Source organism: Ruditapes philippinarum, unplaced genomic scaffold (assembly GCF_026571515.1).
Source record: "Ruditapes philippinarum isolate M1 unplaced genomic scaffold, ASM2657151v2 ctg23_1_1_1_1, whole genome shotgun sequence".
Lineage (NCBI taxonomy): Eukaryota > Metazoa > Mollusca > Bivalvia > Venerida > Veneridae > Ruditapes > Ruditapes philippinarum.
Window position 1 is genome coordinate 362,487 of NW_026864815.1, and position 18,531 is coordinate 381,017.

General features: G+C 31.9%; 1 protein-coding gene across 1 annotated transcript in view; it reads left to right on the top strand.

Annotated features, from left to right (window-relative positions):
- The window catches only part of LOC132726932 (uncharacterized), a 140,483-nt gene that overhangs the window by 85,856 nt on the left and 36,096 nt on the right, over positions 1–18,531 (top strand). The window contains exons 12-27 of the mRNA XM_060712346.1: positions 3,134–3,274; positions 4,088–4,314; positions 4,610–4,740; positions 5,056–5,234; positions 5,546–5,691; positions 6,015–6,135; positions 6,869–7,080; positions 7,382–7,524; positions 8,573–8,643; positions 10,742–10,902; positions 13,381–13,547; positions 13,938–14,112; positions 16,083–16,420; positions 16,634–16,891; positions 17,497–17,774; positions 18,048–18,251. Coding sequence (XP_060568329.1) covers positions 3,134–3,274; positions 4,088–4,314; positions 4,610–4,740; positions 5,056–5,234; positions 5,546–5,691; positions 6,015–6,135; positions 6,869–7,080; positions 7,382–7,524; positions 8,573–8,643; positions 10,742–10,902; positions 13,381–13,547; positions 13,938–14,112; positions 16,083–16,420; positions 16,634–16,891; positions 17,497–17,774; positions 18,048–18,251 — 2,952 coding nt within the window. The remainder of the gene's footprint in view (positions 1–3,133; positions 3,275–4,087; positions 4,315–4,609; positions 4,741–5,055; positions 5,235–5,545; positions 5,692–6,014; positions 6,136–6,868; positions 7,081–7,381; positions 7,525–8,572; positions 8,644–10,741; positions 10,903–13,380; positions 13,548–13,937; positions 14,113–16,082; positions 16,421–16,633; positions 16,892–17,496; positions 17,775–18,047; positions 18,252–18,531) is intronic.

Genomic DNA, 18,531 nt, shown 5'->3' on the forward strand with positions numbered 1-18,531 from the left:
ACTTAAATAAGTATTTCCATAATTAAACCAGGTTATAAAAATGTCAATCACATGTTCTTGGCGCGAGTCATGTTATTTATTCACCCAAAGAAATGGCCAATATAATTGTTGTAAATGAAAAAAAAACAAAAAAAAACAAAAAAAACAGGCACGTGAAGTTATCAATAAAAAAAAAAGCATTCAATGAAAAGTACTTTTCTTTATTCATTACATACTCGTTGTACATGATTAATAATTATGTTGATTGTGCTATAATTGCAATCAATCATATCTTTTTCTAGTAGTATCATAAATTCATATTCATTGTTCGATTTAGCTAACTAAAAGGTAAGATGAAAGCATATCAACATTACAACTTTTCTTTATTTTCAGAATTTCCAAAAATCAGCTCTATATCAAGAAGTAAGCTGAAAATGACAATAAAAAGGTGTATAATCTTATCATAATTATTCAATATCATTTTAGTAATGCTGAAATCTTTTCCTAATTAGCATGTGTTTAATAAATATTATGTTAGTCAATTCTCATTGAGATTTCTTCTCAAGATTTATACGTCAGTTAAACAAAAAAACGACAATATAAAACAATTCTCTGTATATTCCACCACTCTCTCTGGATTTTGAAAAAAAATTTACGAGGGAATGGATCCAGACAAGTCTGCGCATCTGTGTAGTCTCGTCATGACCCATGCTTACAAACCCTTTTACAAGTAATTAAACTGATAGCGAACGTCATGGATCCTCAACAGACTACGCGGATGCGTGTCTGGATCCATGCTGTTCGTAAACACACTATGTTGGTTTTGTCATGGCAGGGCTCATATATCAATTTGTATTTTTCAATTTTGTTCACGTGAACACAGGTAAAATTATTGAAATACACCTTGTAAAGACTTGGGGGCAGATTTTATAGAAACACCTTTTGCTTAAGGTTTACTGCAATCGGTAAGTAATGTACTATAAACTTAAACTCTTTTATCTCTAATTAAAGGAAACATTACGAAATGACAAGCCACAGTCTACGTGACATGCAGAGAGATACACTGACAGTACGACAGGTTGGTGAACAATTGTCTTTAAACCTTTGTACATGTACGACAATATAGAGACATCACGATGTCTTGCAAATCCGCTAATTTGTTACTACCTCTTTCTGTATGTTATTGTCATTCAATATCAAGGAAAGGGTAATAGTAACACAGGGCATATGTAGAGAACTAGCACAGAATATAACATGCAGAGAAAAAGCGACAAATGAGAATTCCGATTTTTGTAACAAGTTAAGATTTAAAGACACAATTTAAACAAATACAAGTAAGGCTAATCCTTACGACTTAACTCTAAATGTTTTGTTATAAATGATATACCTATATATATATTTTTTTAATTTGTCTGAATAACTCTTTACAATATAACAGTTAAAAAGCCACTTTTATTTGACAGATGCCTCCAGAGAAAGTGTCGTTGCAGGAGGTGGAGAATGAGATACAAAGTAATCTGGCATGTGTTCACTCTATAGAAAATAAATGTAAGATCATTAGAGACACGATTATTATTGATTTGGTTGTGCATAAAACAAATCGTTATGCTACTTTTTTGCCATCAAACAGTTAAAACCACATTATGCATCAAAAAGAATATTTGTTTCCGTTTATTGTCTATTATTCGTCATGAAAGAAGCTAATGGAAACAAATAATTTATTTTGTCTTCTATACAAAATACTTAATCACTATAACTGTGCTTTTGTTAAAAAAACAACAGAAGTAAAGTATGTTACAAGTTATTGTCTTATGAGTAACTTTTATAAAACTTTATCAGGACACCACATATAAAACTCTTTTGAAAAATAAAACATTAAGCATTTCTGGGACATTTTAAGCCTTTAAGTAGGTGCGCATTAAATCATTGTTTTTACTAAAACAAAAAGAGGATGCGTCTGTGATAAAATATCTCAAATCTTTCTTTGTGTTAAATTAAAAAAAATATTAACTCCTAGTGACAAAGATCATGTATATATCTTTTAAGAAAAAAGGTCAAACAAGAAAAGTTTAAAGTATATAGAAACAGAATCCCTAAAGAACGTCCAAAACGGCAAAATTACAAAAATGAAGCCTGTTCAAACCTTTACATTTAAGTGAATAAAATAAATTATAATGAGAACATTTAAAACAAAGTCATTTCAAAACTATTTGTCTTAGCATATGCATAAATAATTCTTTTAGATGACAGAAACAGAACTGAATGTGTGCACAATTTACGAGAATTGATATATTCCCTGAAGAAAGAAGACTTCCTAGACTTTGGTAAAAAAGCACTTACAAGTACCTGTGAAGAAATCGACATATTATGTAAAGATGAAAGAAATCTTTTCATAGACATTATAGCACGTGAAGGAAGCGTTGAGGCACAGTTATTGGTTCTTGATTTGGTTATGAGTAGGCCAAATATCACTGAAGACGACTTAAGAAGATGCTTATTTCATGCAATAGCCATACCATCACCGGCACTTGTAAGTTAAGAACTATTCTTATTCATGTACAAACTATCCTTACATAGCATATCAGTTTAAATGCCTTACTGATTTAAAATATTGTTCTAACTTTATTGTTTTATGATATTCATAGGTCTTATTTTACCAACATATTTCAACATTTCTGAAAAAAAAAAAAACAAACGAACACAGTTTCTAAACAAAAGTTTGATCCATGTGAGAATTCCATGCATGATTTTATGAAAGAAATATTAAAATTTATAACTCTATTTTTTTCAGGAAATTGTCCTGCACGTAGAGGCCCTCTGCTTCGGCGACGATGCAAAACCTGGAGGTCGTAAATATGATACTTTTAATAAACAAAATGTTTTGGATTTATTATTTTGGATATTTTTTTAACATATGTGCTAGAAACTTCAGGTCAGTAAATTCATCTTATTAATTATCGATACAATCGGACGTGATTTAAAATAGGCGACAAGAGATGCCAACTATATTTAACAAATTGTACATCTGCTCTAATAAATACAGAATAAACAAGTCAGTTTAGAAGACACAGAAAAGAGGCCTTTCTTTGTACATAAAATGTCTATCTAAATGCATGATCTACCTTTATCAGTTTATGTTCGTTTTGTTTTTCAGAGACACCTACGTTAACAAAGACCAGGAAGAGAGCATGCTTATCACTTGGGGCCATGGCTAAATCACTACATGACAAGAACATGACAGAGTCTGACAGAATTGTTGAGAAAATCGAAAACTGGCTTGATCATCACAATGAAAGTAAATAATTTGTACAACTTATTTATCACATAAACCACGGCGCACAAATTCAATAATAAAGCCATTTAACAAAAATTCTATTACCCGACTGAAAAACAGCAGTTTGACAGCAATTGCATGTGATATCATCACAATAACCTTTAACATAGAATGAGATATGCATCGAATATTTCATACAGTTTGTGTGACAAGGCAAAGATTTATGGAAAGTTTTCTGATAACAGGTTTCACATAAATTATATCCCTTTCTGACGGAACGCAGGTGCTATTTCCAATGTTTAAGGCATTTGTATCCCTTTCTAAATGCTCATTCTGAATGTTCATTCGGATGGGAATCAAAACGCCTTTTCATTTTATCATTGTTCTTTTGACAAAGAGAAGGTTGTCAGAATATCTAAATAAAACCGAATGTTTATTTCAAGCAAAGTTGCTTCTAATTGGTCGGTTGGAGCCTTAAATCCGGCAAAACCTTTAATGATTGGTTTCTTATCATAGGCGGGTAAACTTAGCTTCTTATTTTATCACATTGATTTATTTACACAAATAACAATTAGAATTTACAACAAATTTGACTACCACATAAACGATCGTAACATGGGGAAATGATATGTTATGAAGGTTATGTAATTACATTAATAATTGTTTTGATCCATATGAAAAGGGGTAGGTCAGTTTGTACAAACCAAATGAATATAGCGTGAAAGCTGTATTACACATAACAACGGCTCATGAAATAACCCAAAAGTACGTGTTTAACCTTTTCTTTTAACGTACGTACATGTATAATTTGTATTAAATTGTTAACATTTACAGCGAGATCAATGGATATTGTAAAACCAAGAAAAAGACGATCTATTACTCAGCATGATATGGCGGCTAGAAAACATATTGAAACAAAGATGGTCCTCATTCAAAGTCTTGGAAACGCAGGCAAATCTAGATCAATCAAGCACATCAAGTCATACATGGAGCCTAATGTTGGTGTTACCGCGTGGCGCCGAGCTGCTATACATAGTCTTAGACATTTCTCATGTAACGAAGTAAGTCAATATCACTAGATTAAGTTACGAAATCTTAACATATGATATCTTGAATAAAACACTAGCTGGTAAAAGACATCAAACGATAAAGGTCTACTGCAAAGCTCCGGCCTGCCAACGTAAAAACACAGCTCCTTTTAGTCATATCGTAGCGTTTTATGGGCGATACAGACAGCAATATACAATTCAATAACCAGTCATTATGTTGCTAAAACGTTTGAGCATCTCTTACTAAACAAACTGAAATTTCCTTATAATTTGTAGTAGAGCTACCTTTCATGCTCTTAAATTTCAGAGTGCACATGCACTTTTAACGAGTGCTGTACATGACGACGATGATATTGTACGGAAGACGGCAACAGATGTTCTAAAGAAACATCCACGGAGTAATAACTTTACTATCGAACATGAAAATGTTGTGTTAAGGTAACAGAGATATTGTTTATTAAAATCTGAGAAAAATGTTACAAAAAGATCTTAAGCTTTCAGCTGAACGTGTGAAAAATTAGTTTTGTTTAGTAATTCAGTTCTGTATAAAATAAACCGTTTCATTTTTGTTCTGTGTATTAGTCACCTCAATAGAAATTTATGTGAGATAGTAATATTCGATTTGTGTTAGTGTTAATGCATTTCCTTTGGTGAAACACATGTCAAGTCAACTTTTGACAAGTACTTAATTTATTCTAGCATTCAACTTTGGTATTATAACACGTGTGATGACTAATGACCCACCTTTTGCAGCAAGAATTACAGCTATCCTATTGTTTCCCGTGTACGTCGAAGTTTGTTGCAGACTTTGGAACAAGGCATTCGAGTTTTTATCAAACCTCCTGGTATTGAATGGGACAAGACGATCGGAAATAGTGCTATTGGAGCCAGTTTTGGTCTTCATATACGAAATATACTTGATCTGAAATTGGGTACGATTCAATGAATGTTATCTTGATATGACTTCATACATTTAAACAACGACATAACAATGTCCATATTAGCCTTTTGCGTTGACAAGAAAAGTATGTTATTGATCAGTCAATTATTCCAGGGTTTGTCAAATCTAGGTGAAATCTAGGTCTTACTTGAAAACTATCTAATTTAATTCAATTTTCCTGCTGAAAACATGAGTGTAATTAAGTGACATGATATATGTTTATAGTTCTTAAGGTAGCTTTTTATTCCTGAATTGAAGTTTATATTTTGAGAAAAATAACGATCTCAGTATTTGGTATTTTAGCACTTCTAAGCGGCCATTTCATAATAGACCTCTATGACGGTGCTTATGCCGAAGCTCATGTTGGAATGATTGACTTTCAAGTAGACATCGTCAAAGCTTATGTTTGCTTTAAAGGTCGTATTGCGTATGATCTCAATGTATTAAAGGTAAACTTTTCTTTTCTGTAGTTTTTAAGTGCACATTATCCCAAATATATGATTGACCATATGTATTTAAGCAATACATCAAACTTTGGCCAGTTGTCTGTTTTGCGGTTTTGTATGTTCTTTAGGAAATTTTCTATTTTTATGGCTTTTAAAAATTGATGTATAGTATGTATGTATGTATGTATGTGTGTGCGCGCGCGTGCGTGCGCGCGCGCGCGTGTGTGTATGTGTCCGCGCGTGCATGCGTGCGTGCATTGTTTGTATACATTTATGTAATGATCAGCATTAGACCACTAACTGATAAGCTTAATAATAAATTTCAGGACTTTGGTATAAACAGCTTGTCGGACTTGGTGCACATTTTTGACAAAATCCTCGCGAAAATTGTAACTCCCATAACCGATGCAGTCACAAATTTCCGAAAAATCATCATGTCCTTTAAAGGTATTCTTCTAATACAAGTTCTGGCATTTCTAGACAAATTTATGATTAAACATTACTTGATCCGAGCAGTCATCAAAGTCATTATTTGATTACGCTATTGATAATAATGTTTATGTACGTACATTATGTAATAATTATAACAAATGAAATAGATGACAAAACAGAAACAAAGAAATAAACATTTGTAAATGATAAAAATAGCCATATAGTTTGAAACAGGCCACTATATATGTTTTACTGTTTTAAAATAAACACTGCATCGTCGGTTGACTGTTATAATAACAGGCCACCGAGAAGTGTTATAATATTAATATGACAAACAAATCGGACGGTGTTGGACTGATTGAGAATTTGCCCTTACATTAAGTGTTTGCTGACATAACAACGAGGATATCACTCGGCAAATTCTGTGCTGCGTAGTATCCCATTCTTAAAATGGTGTCAGAGATTTGTTTGGAGAATAAACGCGCAATTTATATTTATAAAATCACAAAACTTAATGACTTTTTAAATTATACATGCAACAAAAAACAATGCATACTTTTTAAACTTGACTGAATAAATATTGAGAGTCTTGAAAGGTTCAGTCTAGGCTACTATGTACCATGTCCAATTCTGTACTCGGATGGAACCTTCATTGCTATTAACGAATAGTGACAAAAATAGTCAAATTTATAATGATCTACTGATAAAATAAATCCGGAAAATAATTTTACTTTGTTATCTTATCTAGGTCGAAGCCTTAGTGAAAATGTAAACAAGATTGTCCGAGTCGTAAAGAATCTTCCAACTATACTTGGAGATGTAGATCAGAGACTCAAAGTTTTTGCTGTAGAAATATTTAACATGGCTGGATCAACTGTTGTTGAGGAAATAAAAAATATTTTACAAACTGTTAGAAATTTCATTGATGGTATTAAGCAAAATGTCTTGAAGTTTTACAATGTAAGTAATCATGTAAATACTTGTATTCATGTGTTCACAATACGCACAATAATCAAATGTATCTTTTCGGGATATATCAAGAAATATCTTCAAACTCGTTAACCTATAAGATAAAGAACTTAAAACATTAATTTTGTAAATTATTGCTTTGATATTAATTAAAATGTTTATTTTAGGAAAATAAGAAGAAAAAAATCAAAGAAGTAAATGATATCTTCAGTAAATTCATACACAGTAATGTGGAGATGTTAAAATGACCTGTTGTATCGGAAATCATCCATAATTCATTTAATTATTTTAGGATATAGTCGACGCTGTTACTCTTGGACTGCCATATATATCAAAGAAAATTGTCGATGCATTTAACCTTATTGTGAAGAGTTTAAGCCAAATTATGAACAATCCTATGCAAGCAATAACATCGATGTCAAGGGCGATATCAAAGTAAGATTAAGTTATATTCTAAAGTTCATTTTTTAGTTAAAGTGAATGCTGTTTCACACAATATTAAGATCCGTATTTAGGTAAAATTCTTATTCTATACTTCTTTGAAACATTATAAATTAATGTTTCAATACAAATGCTTTTCATATAGCAATAATTTCCTCCGTCTGCTGGTTGCCATTTTAGGGTCGTTTTGTTTAAGACGAAAAATTCTCTCAAAATTATATTATCTGCATGAAAACTGACAAAAAACATTGACGACAATTCACCTAAATCAGCTGTTTTTACTGATTTTTTTTTCATAATTTGTCAATTTTATTATATTAAATATTGACTTTAAAAATTGCTGTTACTTTTTGCAAAGGGAGGAGGTATATATTGTAATAATCGGGATGTATCTATATTGAAATAATGGAATAATAGTATAAAACTCCGAGCCTCTAAACCAAAAACATAATCTATTGAACCTTGTTTAGAAATTAAAAAATGATTTAAATAAAAAGCACTTGATAATTAAATTATGTATAGGTTATGGTTTTTACTATAAAATTATTGACTAGTGCCTCGGTCAATATGATATATTGCCCTTCAATATCACATCATATTCAATAGCTTATAAGTCAATAATTGTTTTTTATATGATTTAAACAATGCTGCAATCTCATTGGTTCAAACAGTAGTCGACAGAATAAATAAAGTTATATTCACTGGGTGTTGTATCATATTCACTTGCTAAATTGGATTTTCTCAATCAAAAATAGAATAAGGTTCACTGCGCGTGCATAAATCATATTCACTGGGTGAAGCATCATATTAATTGGCTAAATTTGATTTCCCTATCTAAAAAAAGAATCAGACTCATACTTAATGACCATATAGAAAGACTATTAAAAGTGTTGCATTTTGTTCTTTATGGCATATTTCAAATCTAAGTTCAAAAAAGTTACACCGCAACGATAAGTACATTGATAACTTTTTTAATATTAGGTTTTTTTTGTGTTTTTCTTTTTAATTTAGGGCTAATCATATAATGTATATTAATTTTCAGCATAGCAATGGCGGTATCAATGGCTTTGGATATAAAAAATACAGTGATTGACGCATGTATGTTCTTGCCAGGTAAGAAATAATTTATATTTGATAGAACATGTAAACATTTACACGTTATTGGACATGTGTCATTGCATACAATGAACACAAGCAGGCCTTTTTATGGTTATAGAGGTTCTTTAATAGAGTGTACATTATAAAAGAATAGCCCAATCCCCAGCGGGCCTACCCTCTATGCCCCTTTCCCCATTTTAGTATGATCATATTTTTTCTTTTGTAACTAGAATTTGAACCAGTTATAGTTTTAAGAAGTACAAACTTTGAAATAATGTAAAATGACATAGACATGTGCCTATCTTACCATTTGAATAAAACTGTGTAATTAGTTTGAAAAATAGTGTTTTATTTTCATATTTTCATTTATTTTTGGAACCACATCCCTTTGAAATGGGAAATATTTGCATACTTATGAAAATTAGGATATTTTAAAGCATTTCTAAAATGTACAACAATCATTTTAATTCAAATGATAATACACAGAGCCTTTATCTGGTGAGGGAAAACTCTTTCGGGGAATTTTCAAATATCAATTGAATAAATAAATCAAATTTAGAAAAAAGACCTATATTTCTTTGTTTGTTATCAAAGCATAAACAGAAGCAACCCCACTTAAAAGTACCCTACAGGTAAATGAATAGAATAAAATTACATTTTCTGATTAAAAGTATATCTTATCACATTAATAAACAATTTAAGTTTATTTTTTTAAAAGCCTTTAAGAATTACAAAATGTGACAATTTACAATGGTTCAAAACACGAATTTTACATAGAATTATTGGGACCAATCATCTTTATATAAAATCAAAGAAAATCAAAGAAAATCCTTTATGTTCTTTTTTGTAGTTAAGATTTTGAAAGCATTGAGTATCTATTTTTGCGGTGCCACATTGTCAAAAAACTTAAAATTCAATGTATTAGTCCCGTCTTACGACGTGCCATTGGCAAAATTGTGGCTGGGAGAAAACAAGTTCATCGTTTCTTCATACAATTACCAATTTTGTTGCGGTGGTTGTTTTGCCAATCCCATTGAGACAATATAGACAATCCCAAATATATTTTAGTCACTTTGAAGTAACATTGTACTAATCATAATCATATCATAGTTATTCAAACAATTGTCAACTAATGCACACAGGCACATGAAGTCCAAGTTTCTCCCCTCTCTTCACATTATTTGAGGAAATTCAGAGGTACATGATGTAAATAACATGCACTTTTAACAAGACTTATCGTTGCTATCTTTATATTGACCGACGTAACTGATAAAAATGTTCTTATTAAACACTGCCAATTGAATAAATTGTATTGAAAGGCTAGTGGCGTTCCAGCAGGGTCAAATGAGGTCAAACACGTTAGTTTTTATCTGCTGCAATTTCAAAAATTAAGAACCAACGGTTGCTCCCTGCCAGTCTTAAGAAGCACTTGAATTATATTATCAATGAAATAAGCGTGTGAAGCTATATTATCACTTTCAAAATATTACAGGTCTTCATTGACTGCAATTTCGACAAAGTCACTAAAGTCATGCTTCAAATCACAGTCTATATACATTGTTTAACGGACTTTATAACACAAGTTTATTTGGTTTTTACGACGCACCAACAAAATTTAGGTCATATGGCATCGAAACAGGAAAATGATTTTGGCTAACCACAGGTGTTACCAACTTAAATCGACACAATTCGAAACAGCACATCTGCTGTAGCTAAAAGATGCAAAGTCTCAAGTAATTCAAACTCATTTAGTCGCGCAGGGATAAACGGTGGCCTCAATAGATAATCTTACAGACATAAGAAGTCTTAATTTTATTTCTGCCTAGATAGATGCGGACTGTAAAAGTATTTTTTAACCCTGTTTTTCGAAACAGGTGCGCTGCATCCAACAAATAAGAAATCAATTTGGTACCGCCTTAGCACAGTAAAAGTCATCGTCTTTACAAAAGAGACTGACCTTAACTTCTTAAGTCATGTTCCTTAAAACAAACGACAGTTAAGAAATTAATGCATTTTTTCACGTAAATATTTTTGTAAAATGAGAATTTACCTTTAAATAAAATGTTTTCAGTTTGCATTATTTTTTTAATTCATTAACTTACCAAAATTTTAGGCCGTGCAGCTGAATGGTTAAACGCAGCAAAGCAGATACCAAATATAATAATGCGGTTTGATGAAGCCATAACTAAACTTCTTAGAACCTCTGCTGGTCGAAAGCGACGTTACTTGCAGTCCAAAATGACCTCGGCCTATAGTGATGGCATTGGCGACATGGTAACATGGGTTCATTATTCTGAAATTCGATTTTGTTCTATAATATTTTGATAACATTTTTTTGTTAAAGTCATGAATAATACTTTTACATTTTAAAGAGCAGTTAAAAAACACTTCTGTTGTTAAAATGTTAAAAAATAGATGCATGCAATACTTAAGTGACATTACAATAGAAAATATGAATTTCAAAGATGATTACAATCTAAAGCATATCGGTATAATATAATACCTTATCTAGTATGCCCTTTTTTGAATTGAAAGAAGGTGTATTGTTTTCTTAATGTTGGTCGGAAAACAACTATATACAAGATCTCTCTGATTAAAACAATATCACTATTGTTCTGGGCGCTGATGCTCAAGGTAAAATGATCCGTTTTCTCCTCGGAACTTAACAACTGTTCCCCAAATATTTAAACGTCATAAGATGGTCACACTTATTGGGTTAAACACCTTTATCGCTTTGTGCAATTTCCTAGTTAACATGAAAGTGAAAATCAATTCCGCTCAAAAATCTTAGAAACATTTGGCCCATGACCGTCAAACTTCATAGACAGATATCCTATTTTTTATGCCGATGCATGAATGTTTAGGTTACAGCGACCTTGAATTGGGAAATTCTTTCCGCACAATAACTTTTCGAACGTCATAGACGATTACCCCTTTTGATTAGAAGAAATTATTGTGTTTGGATGCCGATGCATTTGCTTCAATGTTTCAGTGAGCATAAACGTGAAAACCATTTCCACCCAACCATGGCGATTGAAACCTCATAGAGTAGAATACCACTATATTTGGGCGCTGATGAGTGATAGTCTAGGTTACAGTGACATGGATTGTAAAAACTGTGTCCGATCAATGGCAATTTTATCATTTGATCAATAGCCTTCAAACATATTAGGATGTTCACTCCAATTGCCAATAAGTCTAATGATATTTGCACACTGATTTTCGAAGATAAATGCGAAAACGCTTTCCGCTCAATAACTAAAGCTCCATTTAACCTATAGCATTCATCTCTCATTCGACGATCACATCATTAAGAAGATATCTATTGTTTTTGGTACCGATGCGTGAAAGGTCAATCTTACAATGTCCTTTAATGTAAAACAGGTTTCTGTTAAAGTGCTTACAGAACGATTCGGCTCCATGCTTTCTAAAGTCGGGATACTCAATAATAACTGAGTAATATGATATTGTGTAGGGCACTTATGCGTAATGATAAAGGTCACAGTTACCTTGAAATGAAAACAATTGTTTTCTCAATAGCTCGAGAAAGTTCTGACCACATGCATGACATTGTTTGCGCATGCGTGTATCCGGTTAGATCATAAAGTCAATAGTTCTGAGTTTATTAATAGACGACATGCTATCTTAGCTATTCGTGAATTAAAATGTATAATAATACTGGAATTAAAATTTATGAACAATGATTATACTTACTGACACCTTCTGAAGACATTCGAATATTAGCTTAACTGTCCAAATATCTGTCAAGTCATTAAGGTTTTTTTTTCGGTTATTGTTCATGTTTTTCAGAGAAAAACTAAAAAGTTCAGCATAAACTTGTAAAAACATTCTCGTTTGCTGGAATAATGTTAATATACTGTGTTCATTTTCTTTATATTTTCTGTGTATTTTTCATCAATTGTTAGCAGTATAATAAAAGAGTTACATGCATTTATAAAGGATTGATAAGATATCCGGTGAATATGATACCATTTTATGCGTGCTGAGAGCAATAATTTTGTATCAAATTTCATAAGAACTGGCTGTAATACTAATATTTAAAATTTACTGTATACCTACTATTTTGTAAAAAAAATTGCTTTAGTTATCTTACTCATGAAGAAAGGAGTAACAAATGAAATAGAAAATAAAGGCAAATGAAGTAATAATGAGGAATAAAATATAGAAAAATAATAAAAAATAGAAAAAGAATGGGGGGTGGTGGTATTTAATGAAGGAAACTTAGAAATCAAGCAAATGTTTAGGAATGTGTTTAAAACACAAACTTTTTAGATAAATTGAATGTGTCTCTCAGACCTGAATTACCTTCACACAATCACCTTTACATTGCCTTTCATGACCGTTTGAAGAAAGGCATAAAAATGAGCAATTTGACATGTGTTGTTAATTAAATTTGATCAGATTTTGGATGCTAGATACTTTTCTTTTCTTAAAGTACTGTTTTAATCAGGAGTAAAAGGAGATATTTTAACTAGAACTAGCTTATTTGAATTGGCGATAATAATGATTTTGCCTAGATTATTTTTTTTTTGGGGGGGGGGGGGGGGGTGGGGTTTACAAATATGTTTAATTTTACAATATCAAGCAAAAGACTTTTGTACATTGCTTCGGTTTTTATAACTCTATTACATATGACAGGTGTACAATAATTTTATTGCTGTATTATTATACTGATAACAAAGCCGCCTGTATTACATTAATTTGTTATTCTGTTTCAAAAATGTTTTACAGAAACACTCACTTCACAACTCGGAAATTGATTTGAAAGCCAAACTGGAACACGTTCTTGCGCCTTTAAAACCTTTAAATAATATTGTGAAACCATTTATTGATGAATTCAAAGCAATAATGGATTTAATAAAAGCAGTGAAATGGGGATACAAGAAAGTTAAGGAAGTGTAAGGAATATAAATAATTTTATTGATCATTTCAAAACTCAAATCTGAAAGGAATTGAAAACTGTAGTTGAAATAAGTGCATGTGCATGTTATATGTAAATTTTTATTTGATTATTTTAGTATATTTCTGATAATAAAACTGCTACAGAGAGAGGGAAGGATATAAGTTTTCCCTCGTCCGATTTTCCTACTATCAAGCTATCCGTCAATAGTCTGACAAACAGTTGAAATGTGGGAATGCTATGTTTTAATGTTTTTGCCGCAGTCAATCAGTAATTAAAGTAGAAATATTATTTACTAACCACCGACCTTCTGTTTAAAGTCGAATTCAAAATGTTATCTGTCAAAAGGAAAAAAAATCTCAAACTCAACTCACTCAATTTTACACAGCATTGAAACAAGCAAATCACTAGTACAGAAGGTTTTTGGTCCCAAATTCCACAGAAATTTTCCGACAGAAAGGCGCAAGGCAAAAGGATCCTGTAAAGAAGGGGTTTGGCCAACAACGACACAGCAAACATACCGAACAACTGGTGTAGATTTAGCGTTAGGAAAGGGACAGTCGGTAAATACTGATTGGTTAGCTTTATGCGGAATGTGTCATGTTCAATCTCTATTATGACTAAAGATATATTTTAACTTGGCAAAAGCTTATGAATATAAGGGGTGTTCAAATATGAACATTTTATTGTTCAATATTGTAAATACATGAGGACATGAATGTAATCGATTAGATAAACAAGTAAGTGTTACATTTCTAACATATTCAGCTGTGTTTATAGCTCGCTACATTGTCTACTCGTATACTGTTCTTCAACCTGGATGGTAGAATTTCAGAGTATGCCATTGAAATATGTTCATATGCCTTCTTCACATATTGTGTATAGACATTTTTGATGAAATCTGTTCTATGTATGGACAAAAAGAACTGTCTTTTTGATCAATTATTTGTTAGTGGTTTAATAGATTTAAATTTCAACTAACCCCATGCCCGTTGGCATAAAAAGCAACGTCTGTCTAGTATCGGTGACATCTCATTGTGAGCAACCATTCTTAAACTTAATTTTAAAATGAGAAAGATCTCTGTCAGATGGATTTTGTATTTGCTCAAAGATGAGCATAAAAAATGCAAAGCGCAATGTTGCTTGAATAATCTTTAAATAACAACGCACGGTCTTTTGAAAATGTCGTCATTGGTAACGGAACATAGGCTTACTTTTATGAGCCAAAATTGAACACACCAAAACAAGGTTTTGGCTACAAGGTCTGGCAAATGACAATATTTTGCAATTAAGAGAATCAGTATAAAGAAGGTAATGTTATCCATTATCTTTACAACTCAGGGTCCTGTCGTTCAGGTTGCTGTTCTAACGACTAATCTGTTAATGCAAAAACTTACAAATAAAACTCAAATACTTTCGAAAACGAAGACTCGCAATACGCTTGGCCAATGTCAAATTGCTGCATGCCGTTGAACAAGACGACTATAGCGCAAGCTTTTCTGAAGCAGAAACAAGTCGTCTGCCCCCTTCCTTCGTATTCAACTGACCTGGCCTCGTAATTTCGTTTTGTTACCAAAGCTAAAAGATATATTTCAGGTTACAAGTTTGTCTAGCGCAACCTCTTCGGTTCTGCAATATCCCGGAGTTTTCATAGTATACCTAAAGAGACAAAACAAATGTATTTCAAAGATTGGACATGTACACTGTTACTTTCTATATCTGTTGGAGGTTAATATTTTGAGGAAACAAAAATAAATAATTCAGTGAAACTTATGAAGAATCAAATTTCACGTGCTTATTTAAATTTATATTTGAACACACCTCGTAGGCAAGCCCAGGGTTTAGTTATTCATTTAGAACTTCAGGAATTTGATAATGTGTAAACGATAGAATCTAAGTATGCATAAGATAACATAATGAATAAAAAACCAAAGCGTGGAATATTTTCTCTCGTACTACATAAAGTATAATAACTGTGTAAGCAGATAGAAATTAAACTCGATCTTTTATGCAAAACAAACATTTTTTTTAATTAATTTCCAACTATTTTAGCTCAATCAAACCGAACCTGAAACATTTTCATCTTCTTTTTTTATTTCTTTCTATTTTAAATTCATTTTGACTGCTTATTTGCCGTGAAACGTTATGTAACCCCCTTCAAGACATCAGCACATCATGACATCACAATTTGTATAATGTAAAATAATGTAAAACAACTCGAAAAGTGTTAAATTAATGATATTTTGCATACTTTTTAAAATTCTCGTCGTTGTCATGCACATTTTACTTACAACAAAATACATTTCTCATGATATTTTCATTTATTTTTGATATGTGTTTCTTATCCACATTTAAGTATAATCCGGCTATTGTTACTTTTTTATTTGTGGTGTGGTAAAGAAGCTCCTGCAAAATGCGATTTTATTACATGTATATATTGTGACACTTAAAGCTTTAATGTTATAAGCAAACTTTCTTTGTTTTAAATATATACACAGGTGTAAAATTAACTATTGAATCAATATTTTAATAGATTGTGATGCCAGTGAACGGAATCTTACATGTTGATTCACGTAAAAAGCGAGTTATTGTTCAACCAATAGATCCGGAGTTTATAGTCCTTGAAATCGTTATAGAAAACATCGATCCCAGCGTAAAGTGGGACGGGAAACAAGTGAAAGCCGGAGATAAAATAGGACGAGCGTCGAAAGCACCAAAATGTGAACCAAATTTCATTCACGTGTCTGTACGGTATGGACAGGGTAAAACTATTCCAGACGCGGATTATGACTATACTGATCCCGGACCATTTCTAGATCGATTGGTCCCAATTCCAAAATGGATACAAGAATGTAATGACCACGAGTTTAGGTAAATTAATGGACAGTCTTTATTTTGCTTAGAAGAAATTATATTGCGGATCAATAAAATTTAATATTTTGTCAGCGTAAGTTATGATCTAAATTTATACTATACCCAATTGTTTAAATATGACTTTATTAGATCAATTACAGTACATGAAGCAAAATAGAAAATTAAGTATATACTTCTGCACAGTTTAATTTGTTCATATTATTTCCTAAGGTATATTGGTCAAATCTTTGAATCTGGAGAGACAGACGGAGAGGAAGAACCCGTGGCAAAACGAGAGAAAATTGTAAGAGACACACCTGATTTAGATGAACTAGGTAAACTGCTAGGAGAGGAAGACCCTGAATACAGACCTGATGATCCTTCTCTATATGATCAAACATCTTTTGAAGATAGTCTTGTCAAAAGTTTGAAGGAACAAGCCAAGAAATTTACCGATGTTTTTAAGACGGACTTATTCAGAAAGGGCGGGTAAGTGCTTCAAACAGGTATAACGGCACAAGGGTATAAGATAAGTTCTTCTTTTATTTGATAATGTGATTAAAGAAACATAATGTTCTTAAATGAAGAAACCTAACATACACTGGAGGGAATTATAGACTAGTGTAACTAGGATGTGTAGAGGCTGCGTTCTGTGAACGTTCCCTTGCCTTGTTATATTGATATTTCTTCTCGTGTTTAACACTACAACTTTCGGTCTTGTCAAAATGTTGCCATTGAGATAATATGTCATTTTATATAGTCATATTCACACTGTAATGATCATAAGTCAAATCTTCAGAAAATCTGGCGGGGAAGACCCCCGAGGTCGCTGTGTGTATTTTCTAGACACGATAGGCAGGCGGAAAAAATGACTTTAGTTTATCAAAGTAGATCTTTGGATTACTTAGCTTTTTAATCGGGGATCAATTAGGATTTATGTGGTACTTTAGATTTCAATTTCTAAAGAATTATCATATCAATGTTTGCTTATGCTTTGTGATATTTCCTTTCTAACGAAGTAAAGTTGTCACGTTTTTTCTGAATTGAAGTTTTCCTTATTTAGCATTTACATTTGCTTGATTCTATGATTTCAGACCTAAAATTCCAAACATCTTGGACATGATTAATGTAAATAATAAGACTGTAAGCTGGGTATTAAACAATCTGGCACAAGGGAAGCAACTCTACGATAACTTCAACAATTTAGTTGGCAAAATGGCAAGTTCGATGATTGCTATTCCGGTCGGGAATCCAGCAACTATGTCCCTTTCTTTTATGAAGAATTTTATAAATTTGCAAGGGATTACTATTCCTGGAAATGGCGGAGATATAAGCAACGTCGCTGATAGTTTGATGGAAACAGCTGGTAAAGGTAACAAAACACTTGATTTGGTTATAAAAGTTTCAAAATTTGAACTAGCAAAGACTTTTTTATCAAGTTTAAATCACTGAAACCCTTTTCTTTATAAGTCTTACTATTCAATCGTTTTTTCTATATCTACTTACGTTTTCAACAAATTTAATGTTTTTATGTACATCACCAAATAGGTTTCAAGAGAAAGACGAATTAAACAAAATTCAAAAACCTTTTCAGAATAAACCAGAAAACCCTTCGTGGTTTGTGACTCATTTACTTTTGTTACAGTTTGCCCGATGATTAAAGGTAGAATTGCTGCTGGTTTTGGCCATGTTTGTACTGTACACGAGTGTTGTTTAGGTATCACGTGCAGTGTACCTGTCCCTTTTGGCGCCGAAACTAAGCACCTTAAATTTAGTTTGGATATTAAGCCTAGTAATTCCAAACTAGTATTTAAAATCAACAATAAATCATTTGAATTCAAAGCAAAAGGTAAGTGCTATTAATACTTATATTGTAAAGGTATTAAAGAACATTTAGAGATATTTTAAGCTGTTTGATAAAGTATTAAAATGAAGAAAACAGTGCAATTGTAAAATGAATGATATGGTAAATAATTCAGTTCACAACTTACAAAACATTGCTTTTGTAGAAAAGATATCTTATATTAATAAAAGGGAAATCTGCCAAATAAGAGAAATATGATTTGGAAACGTTATTGTTAAGTTAACGTCAGTGCGACTGTTATTTTTATATGAATATTAAACGAGGG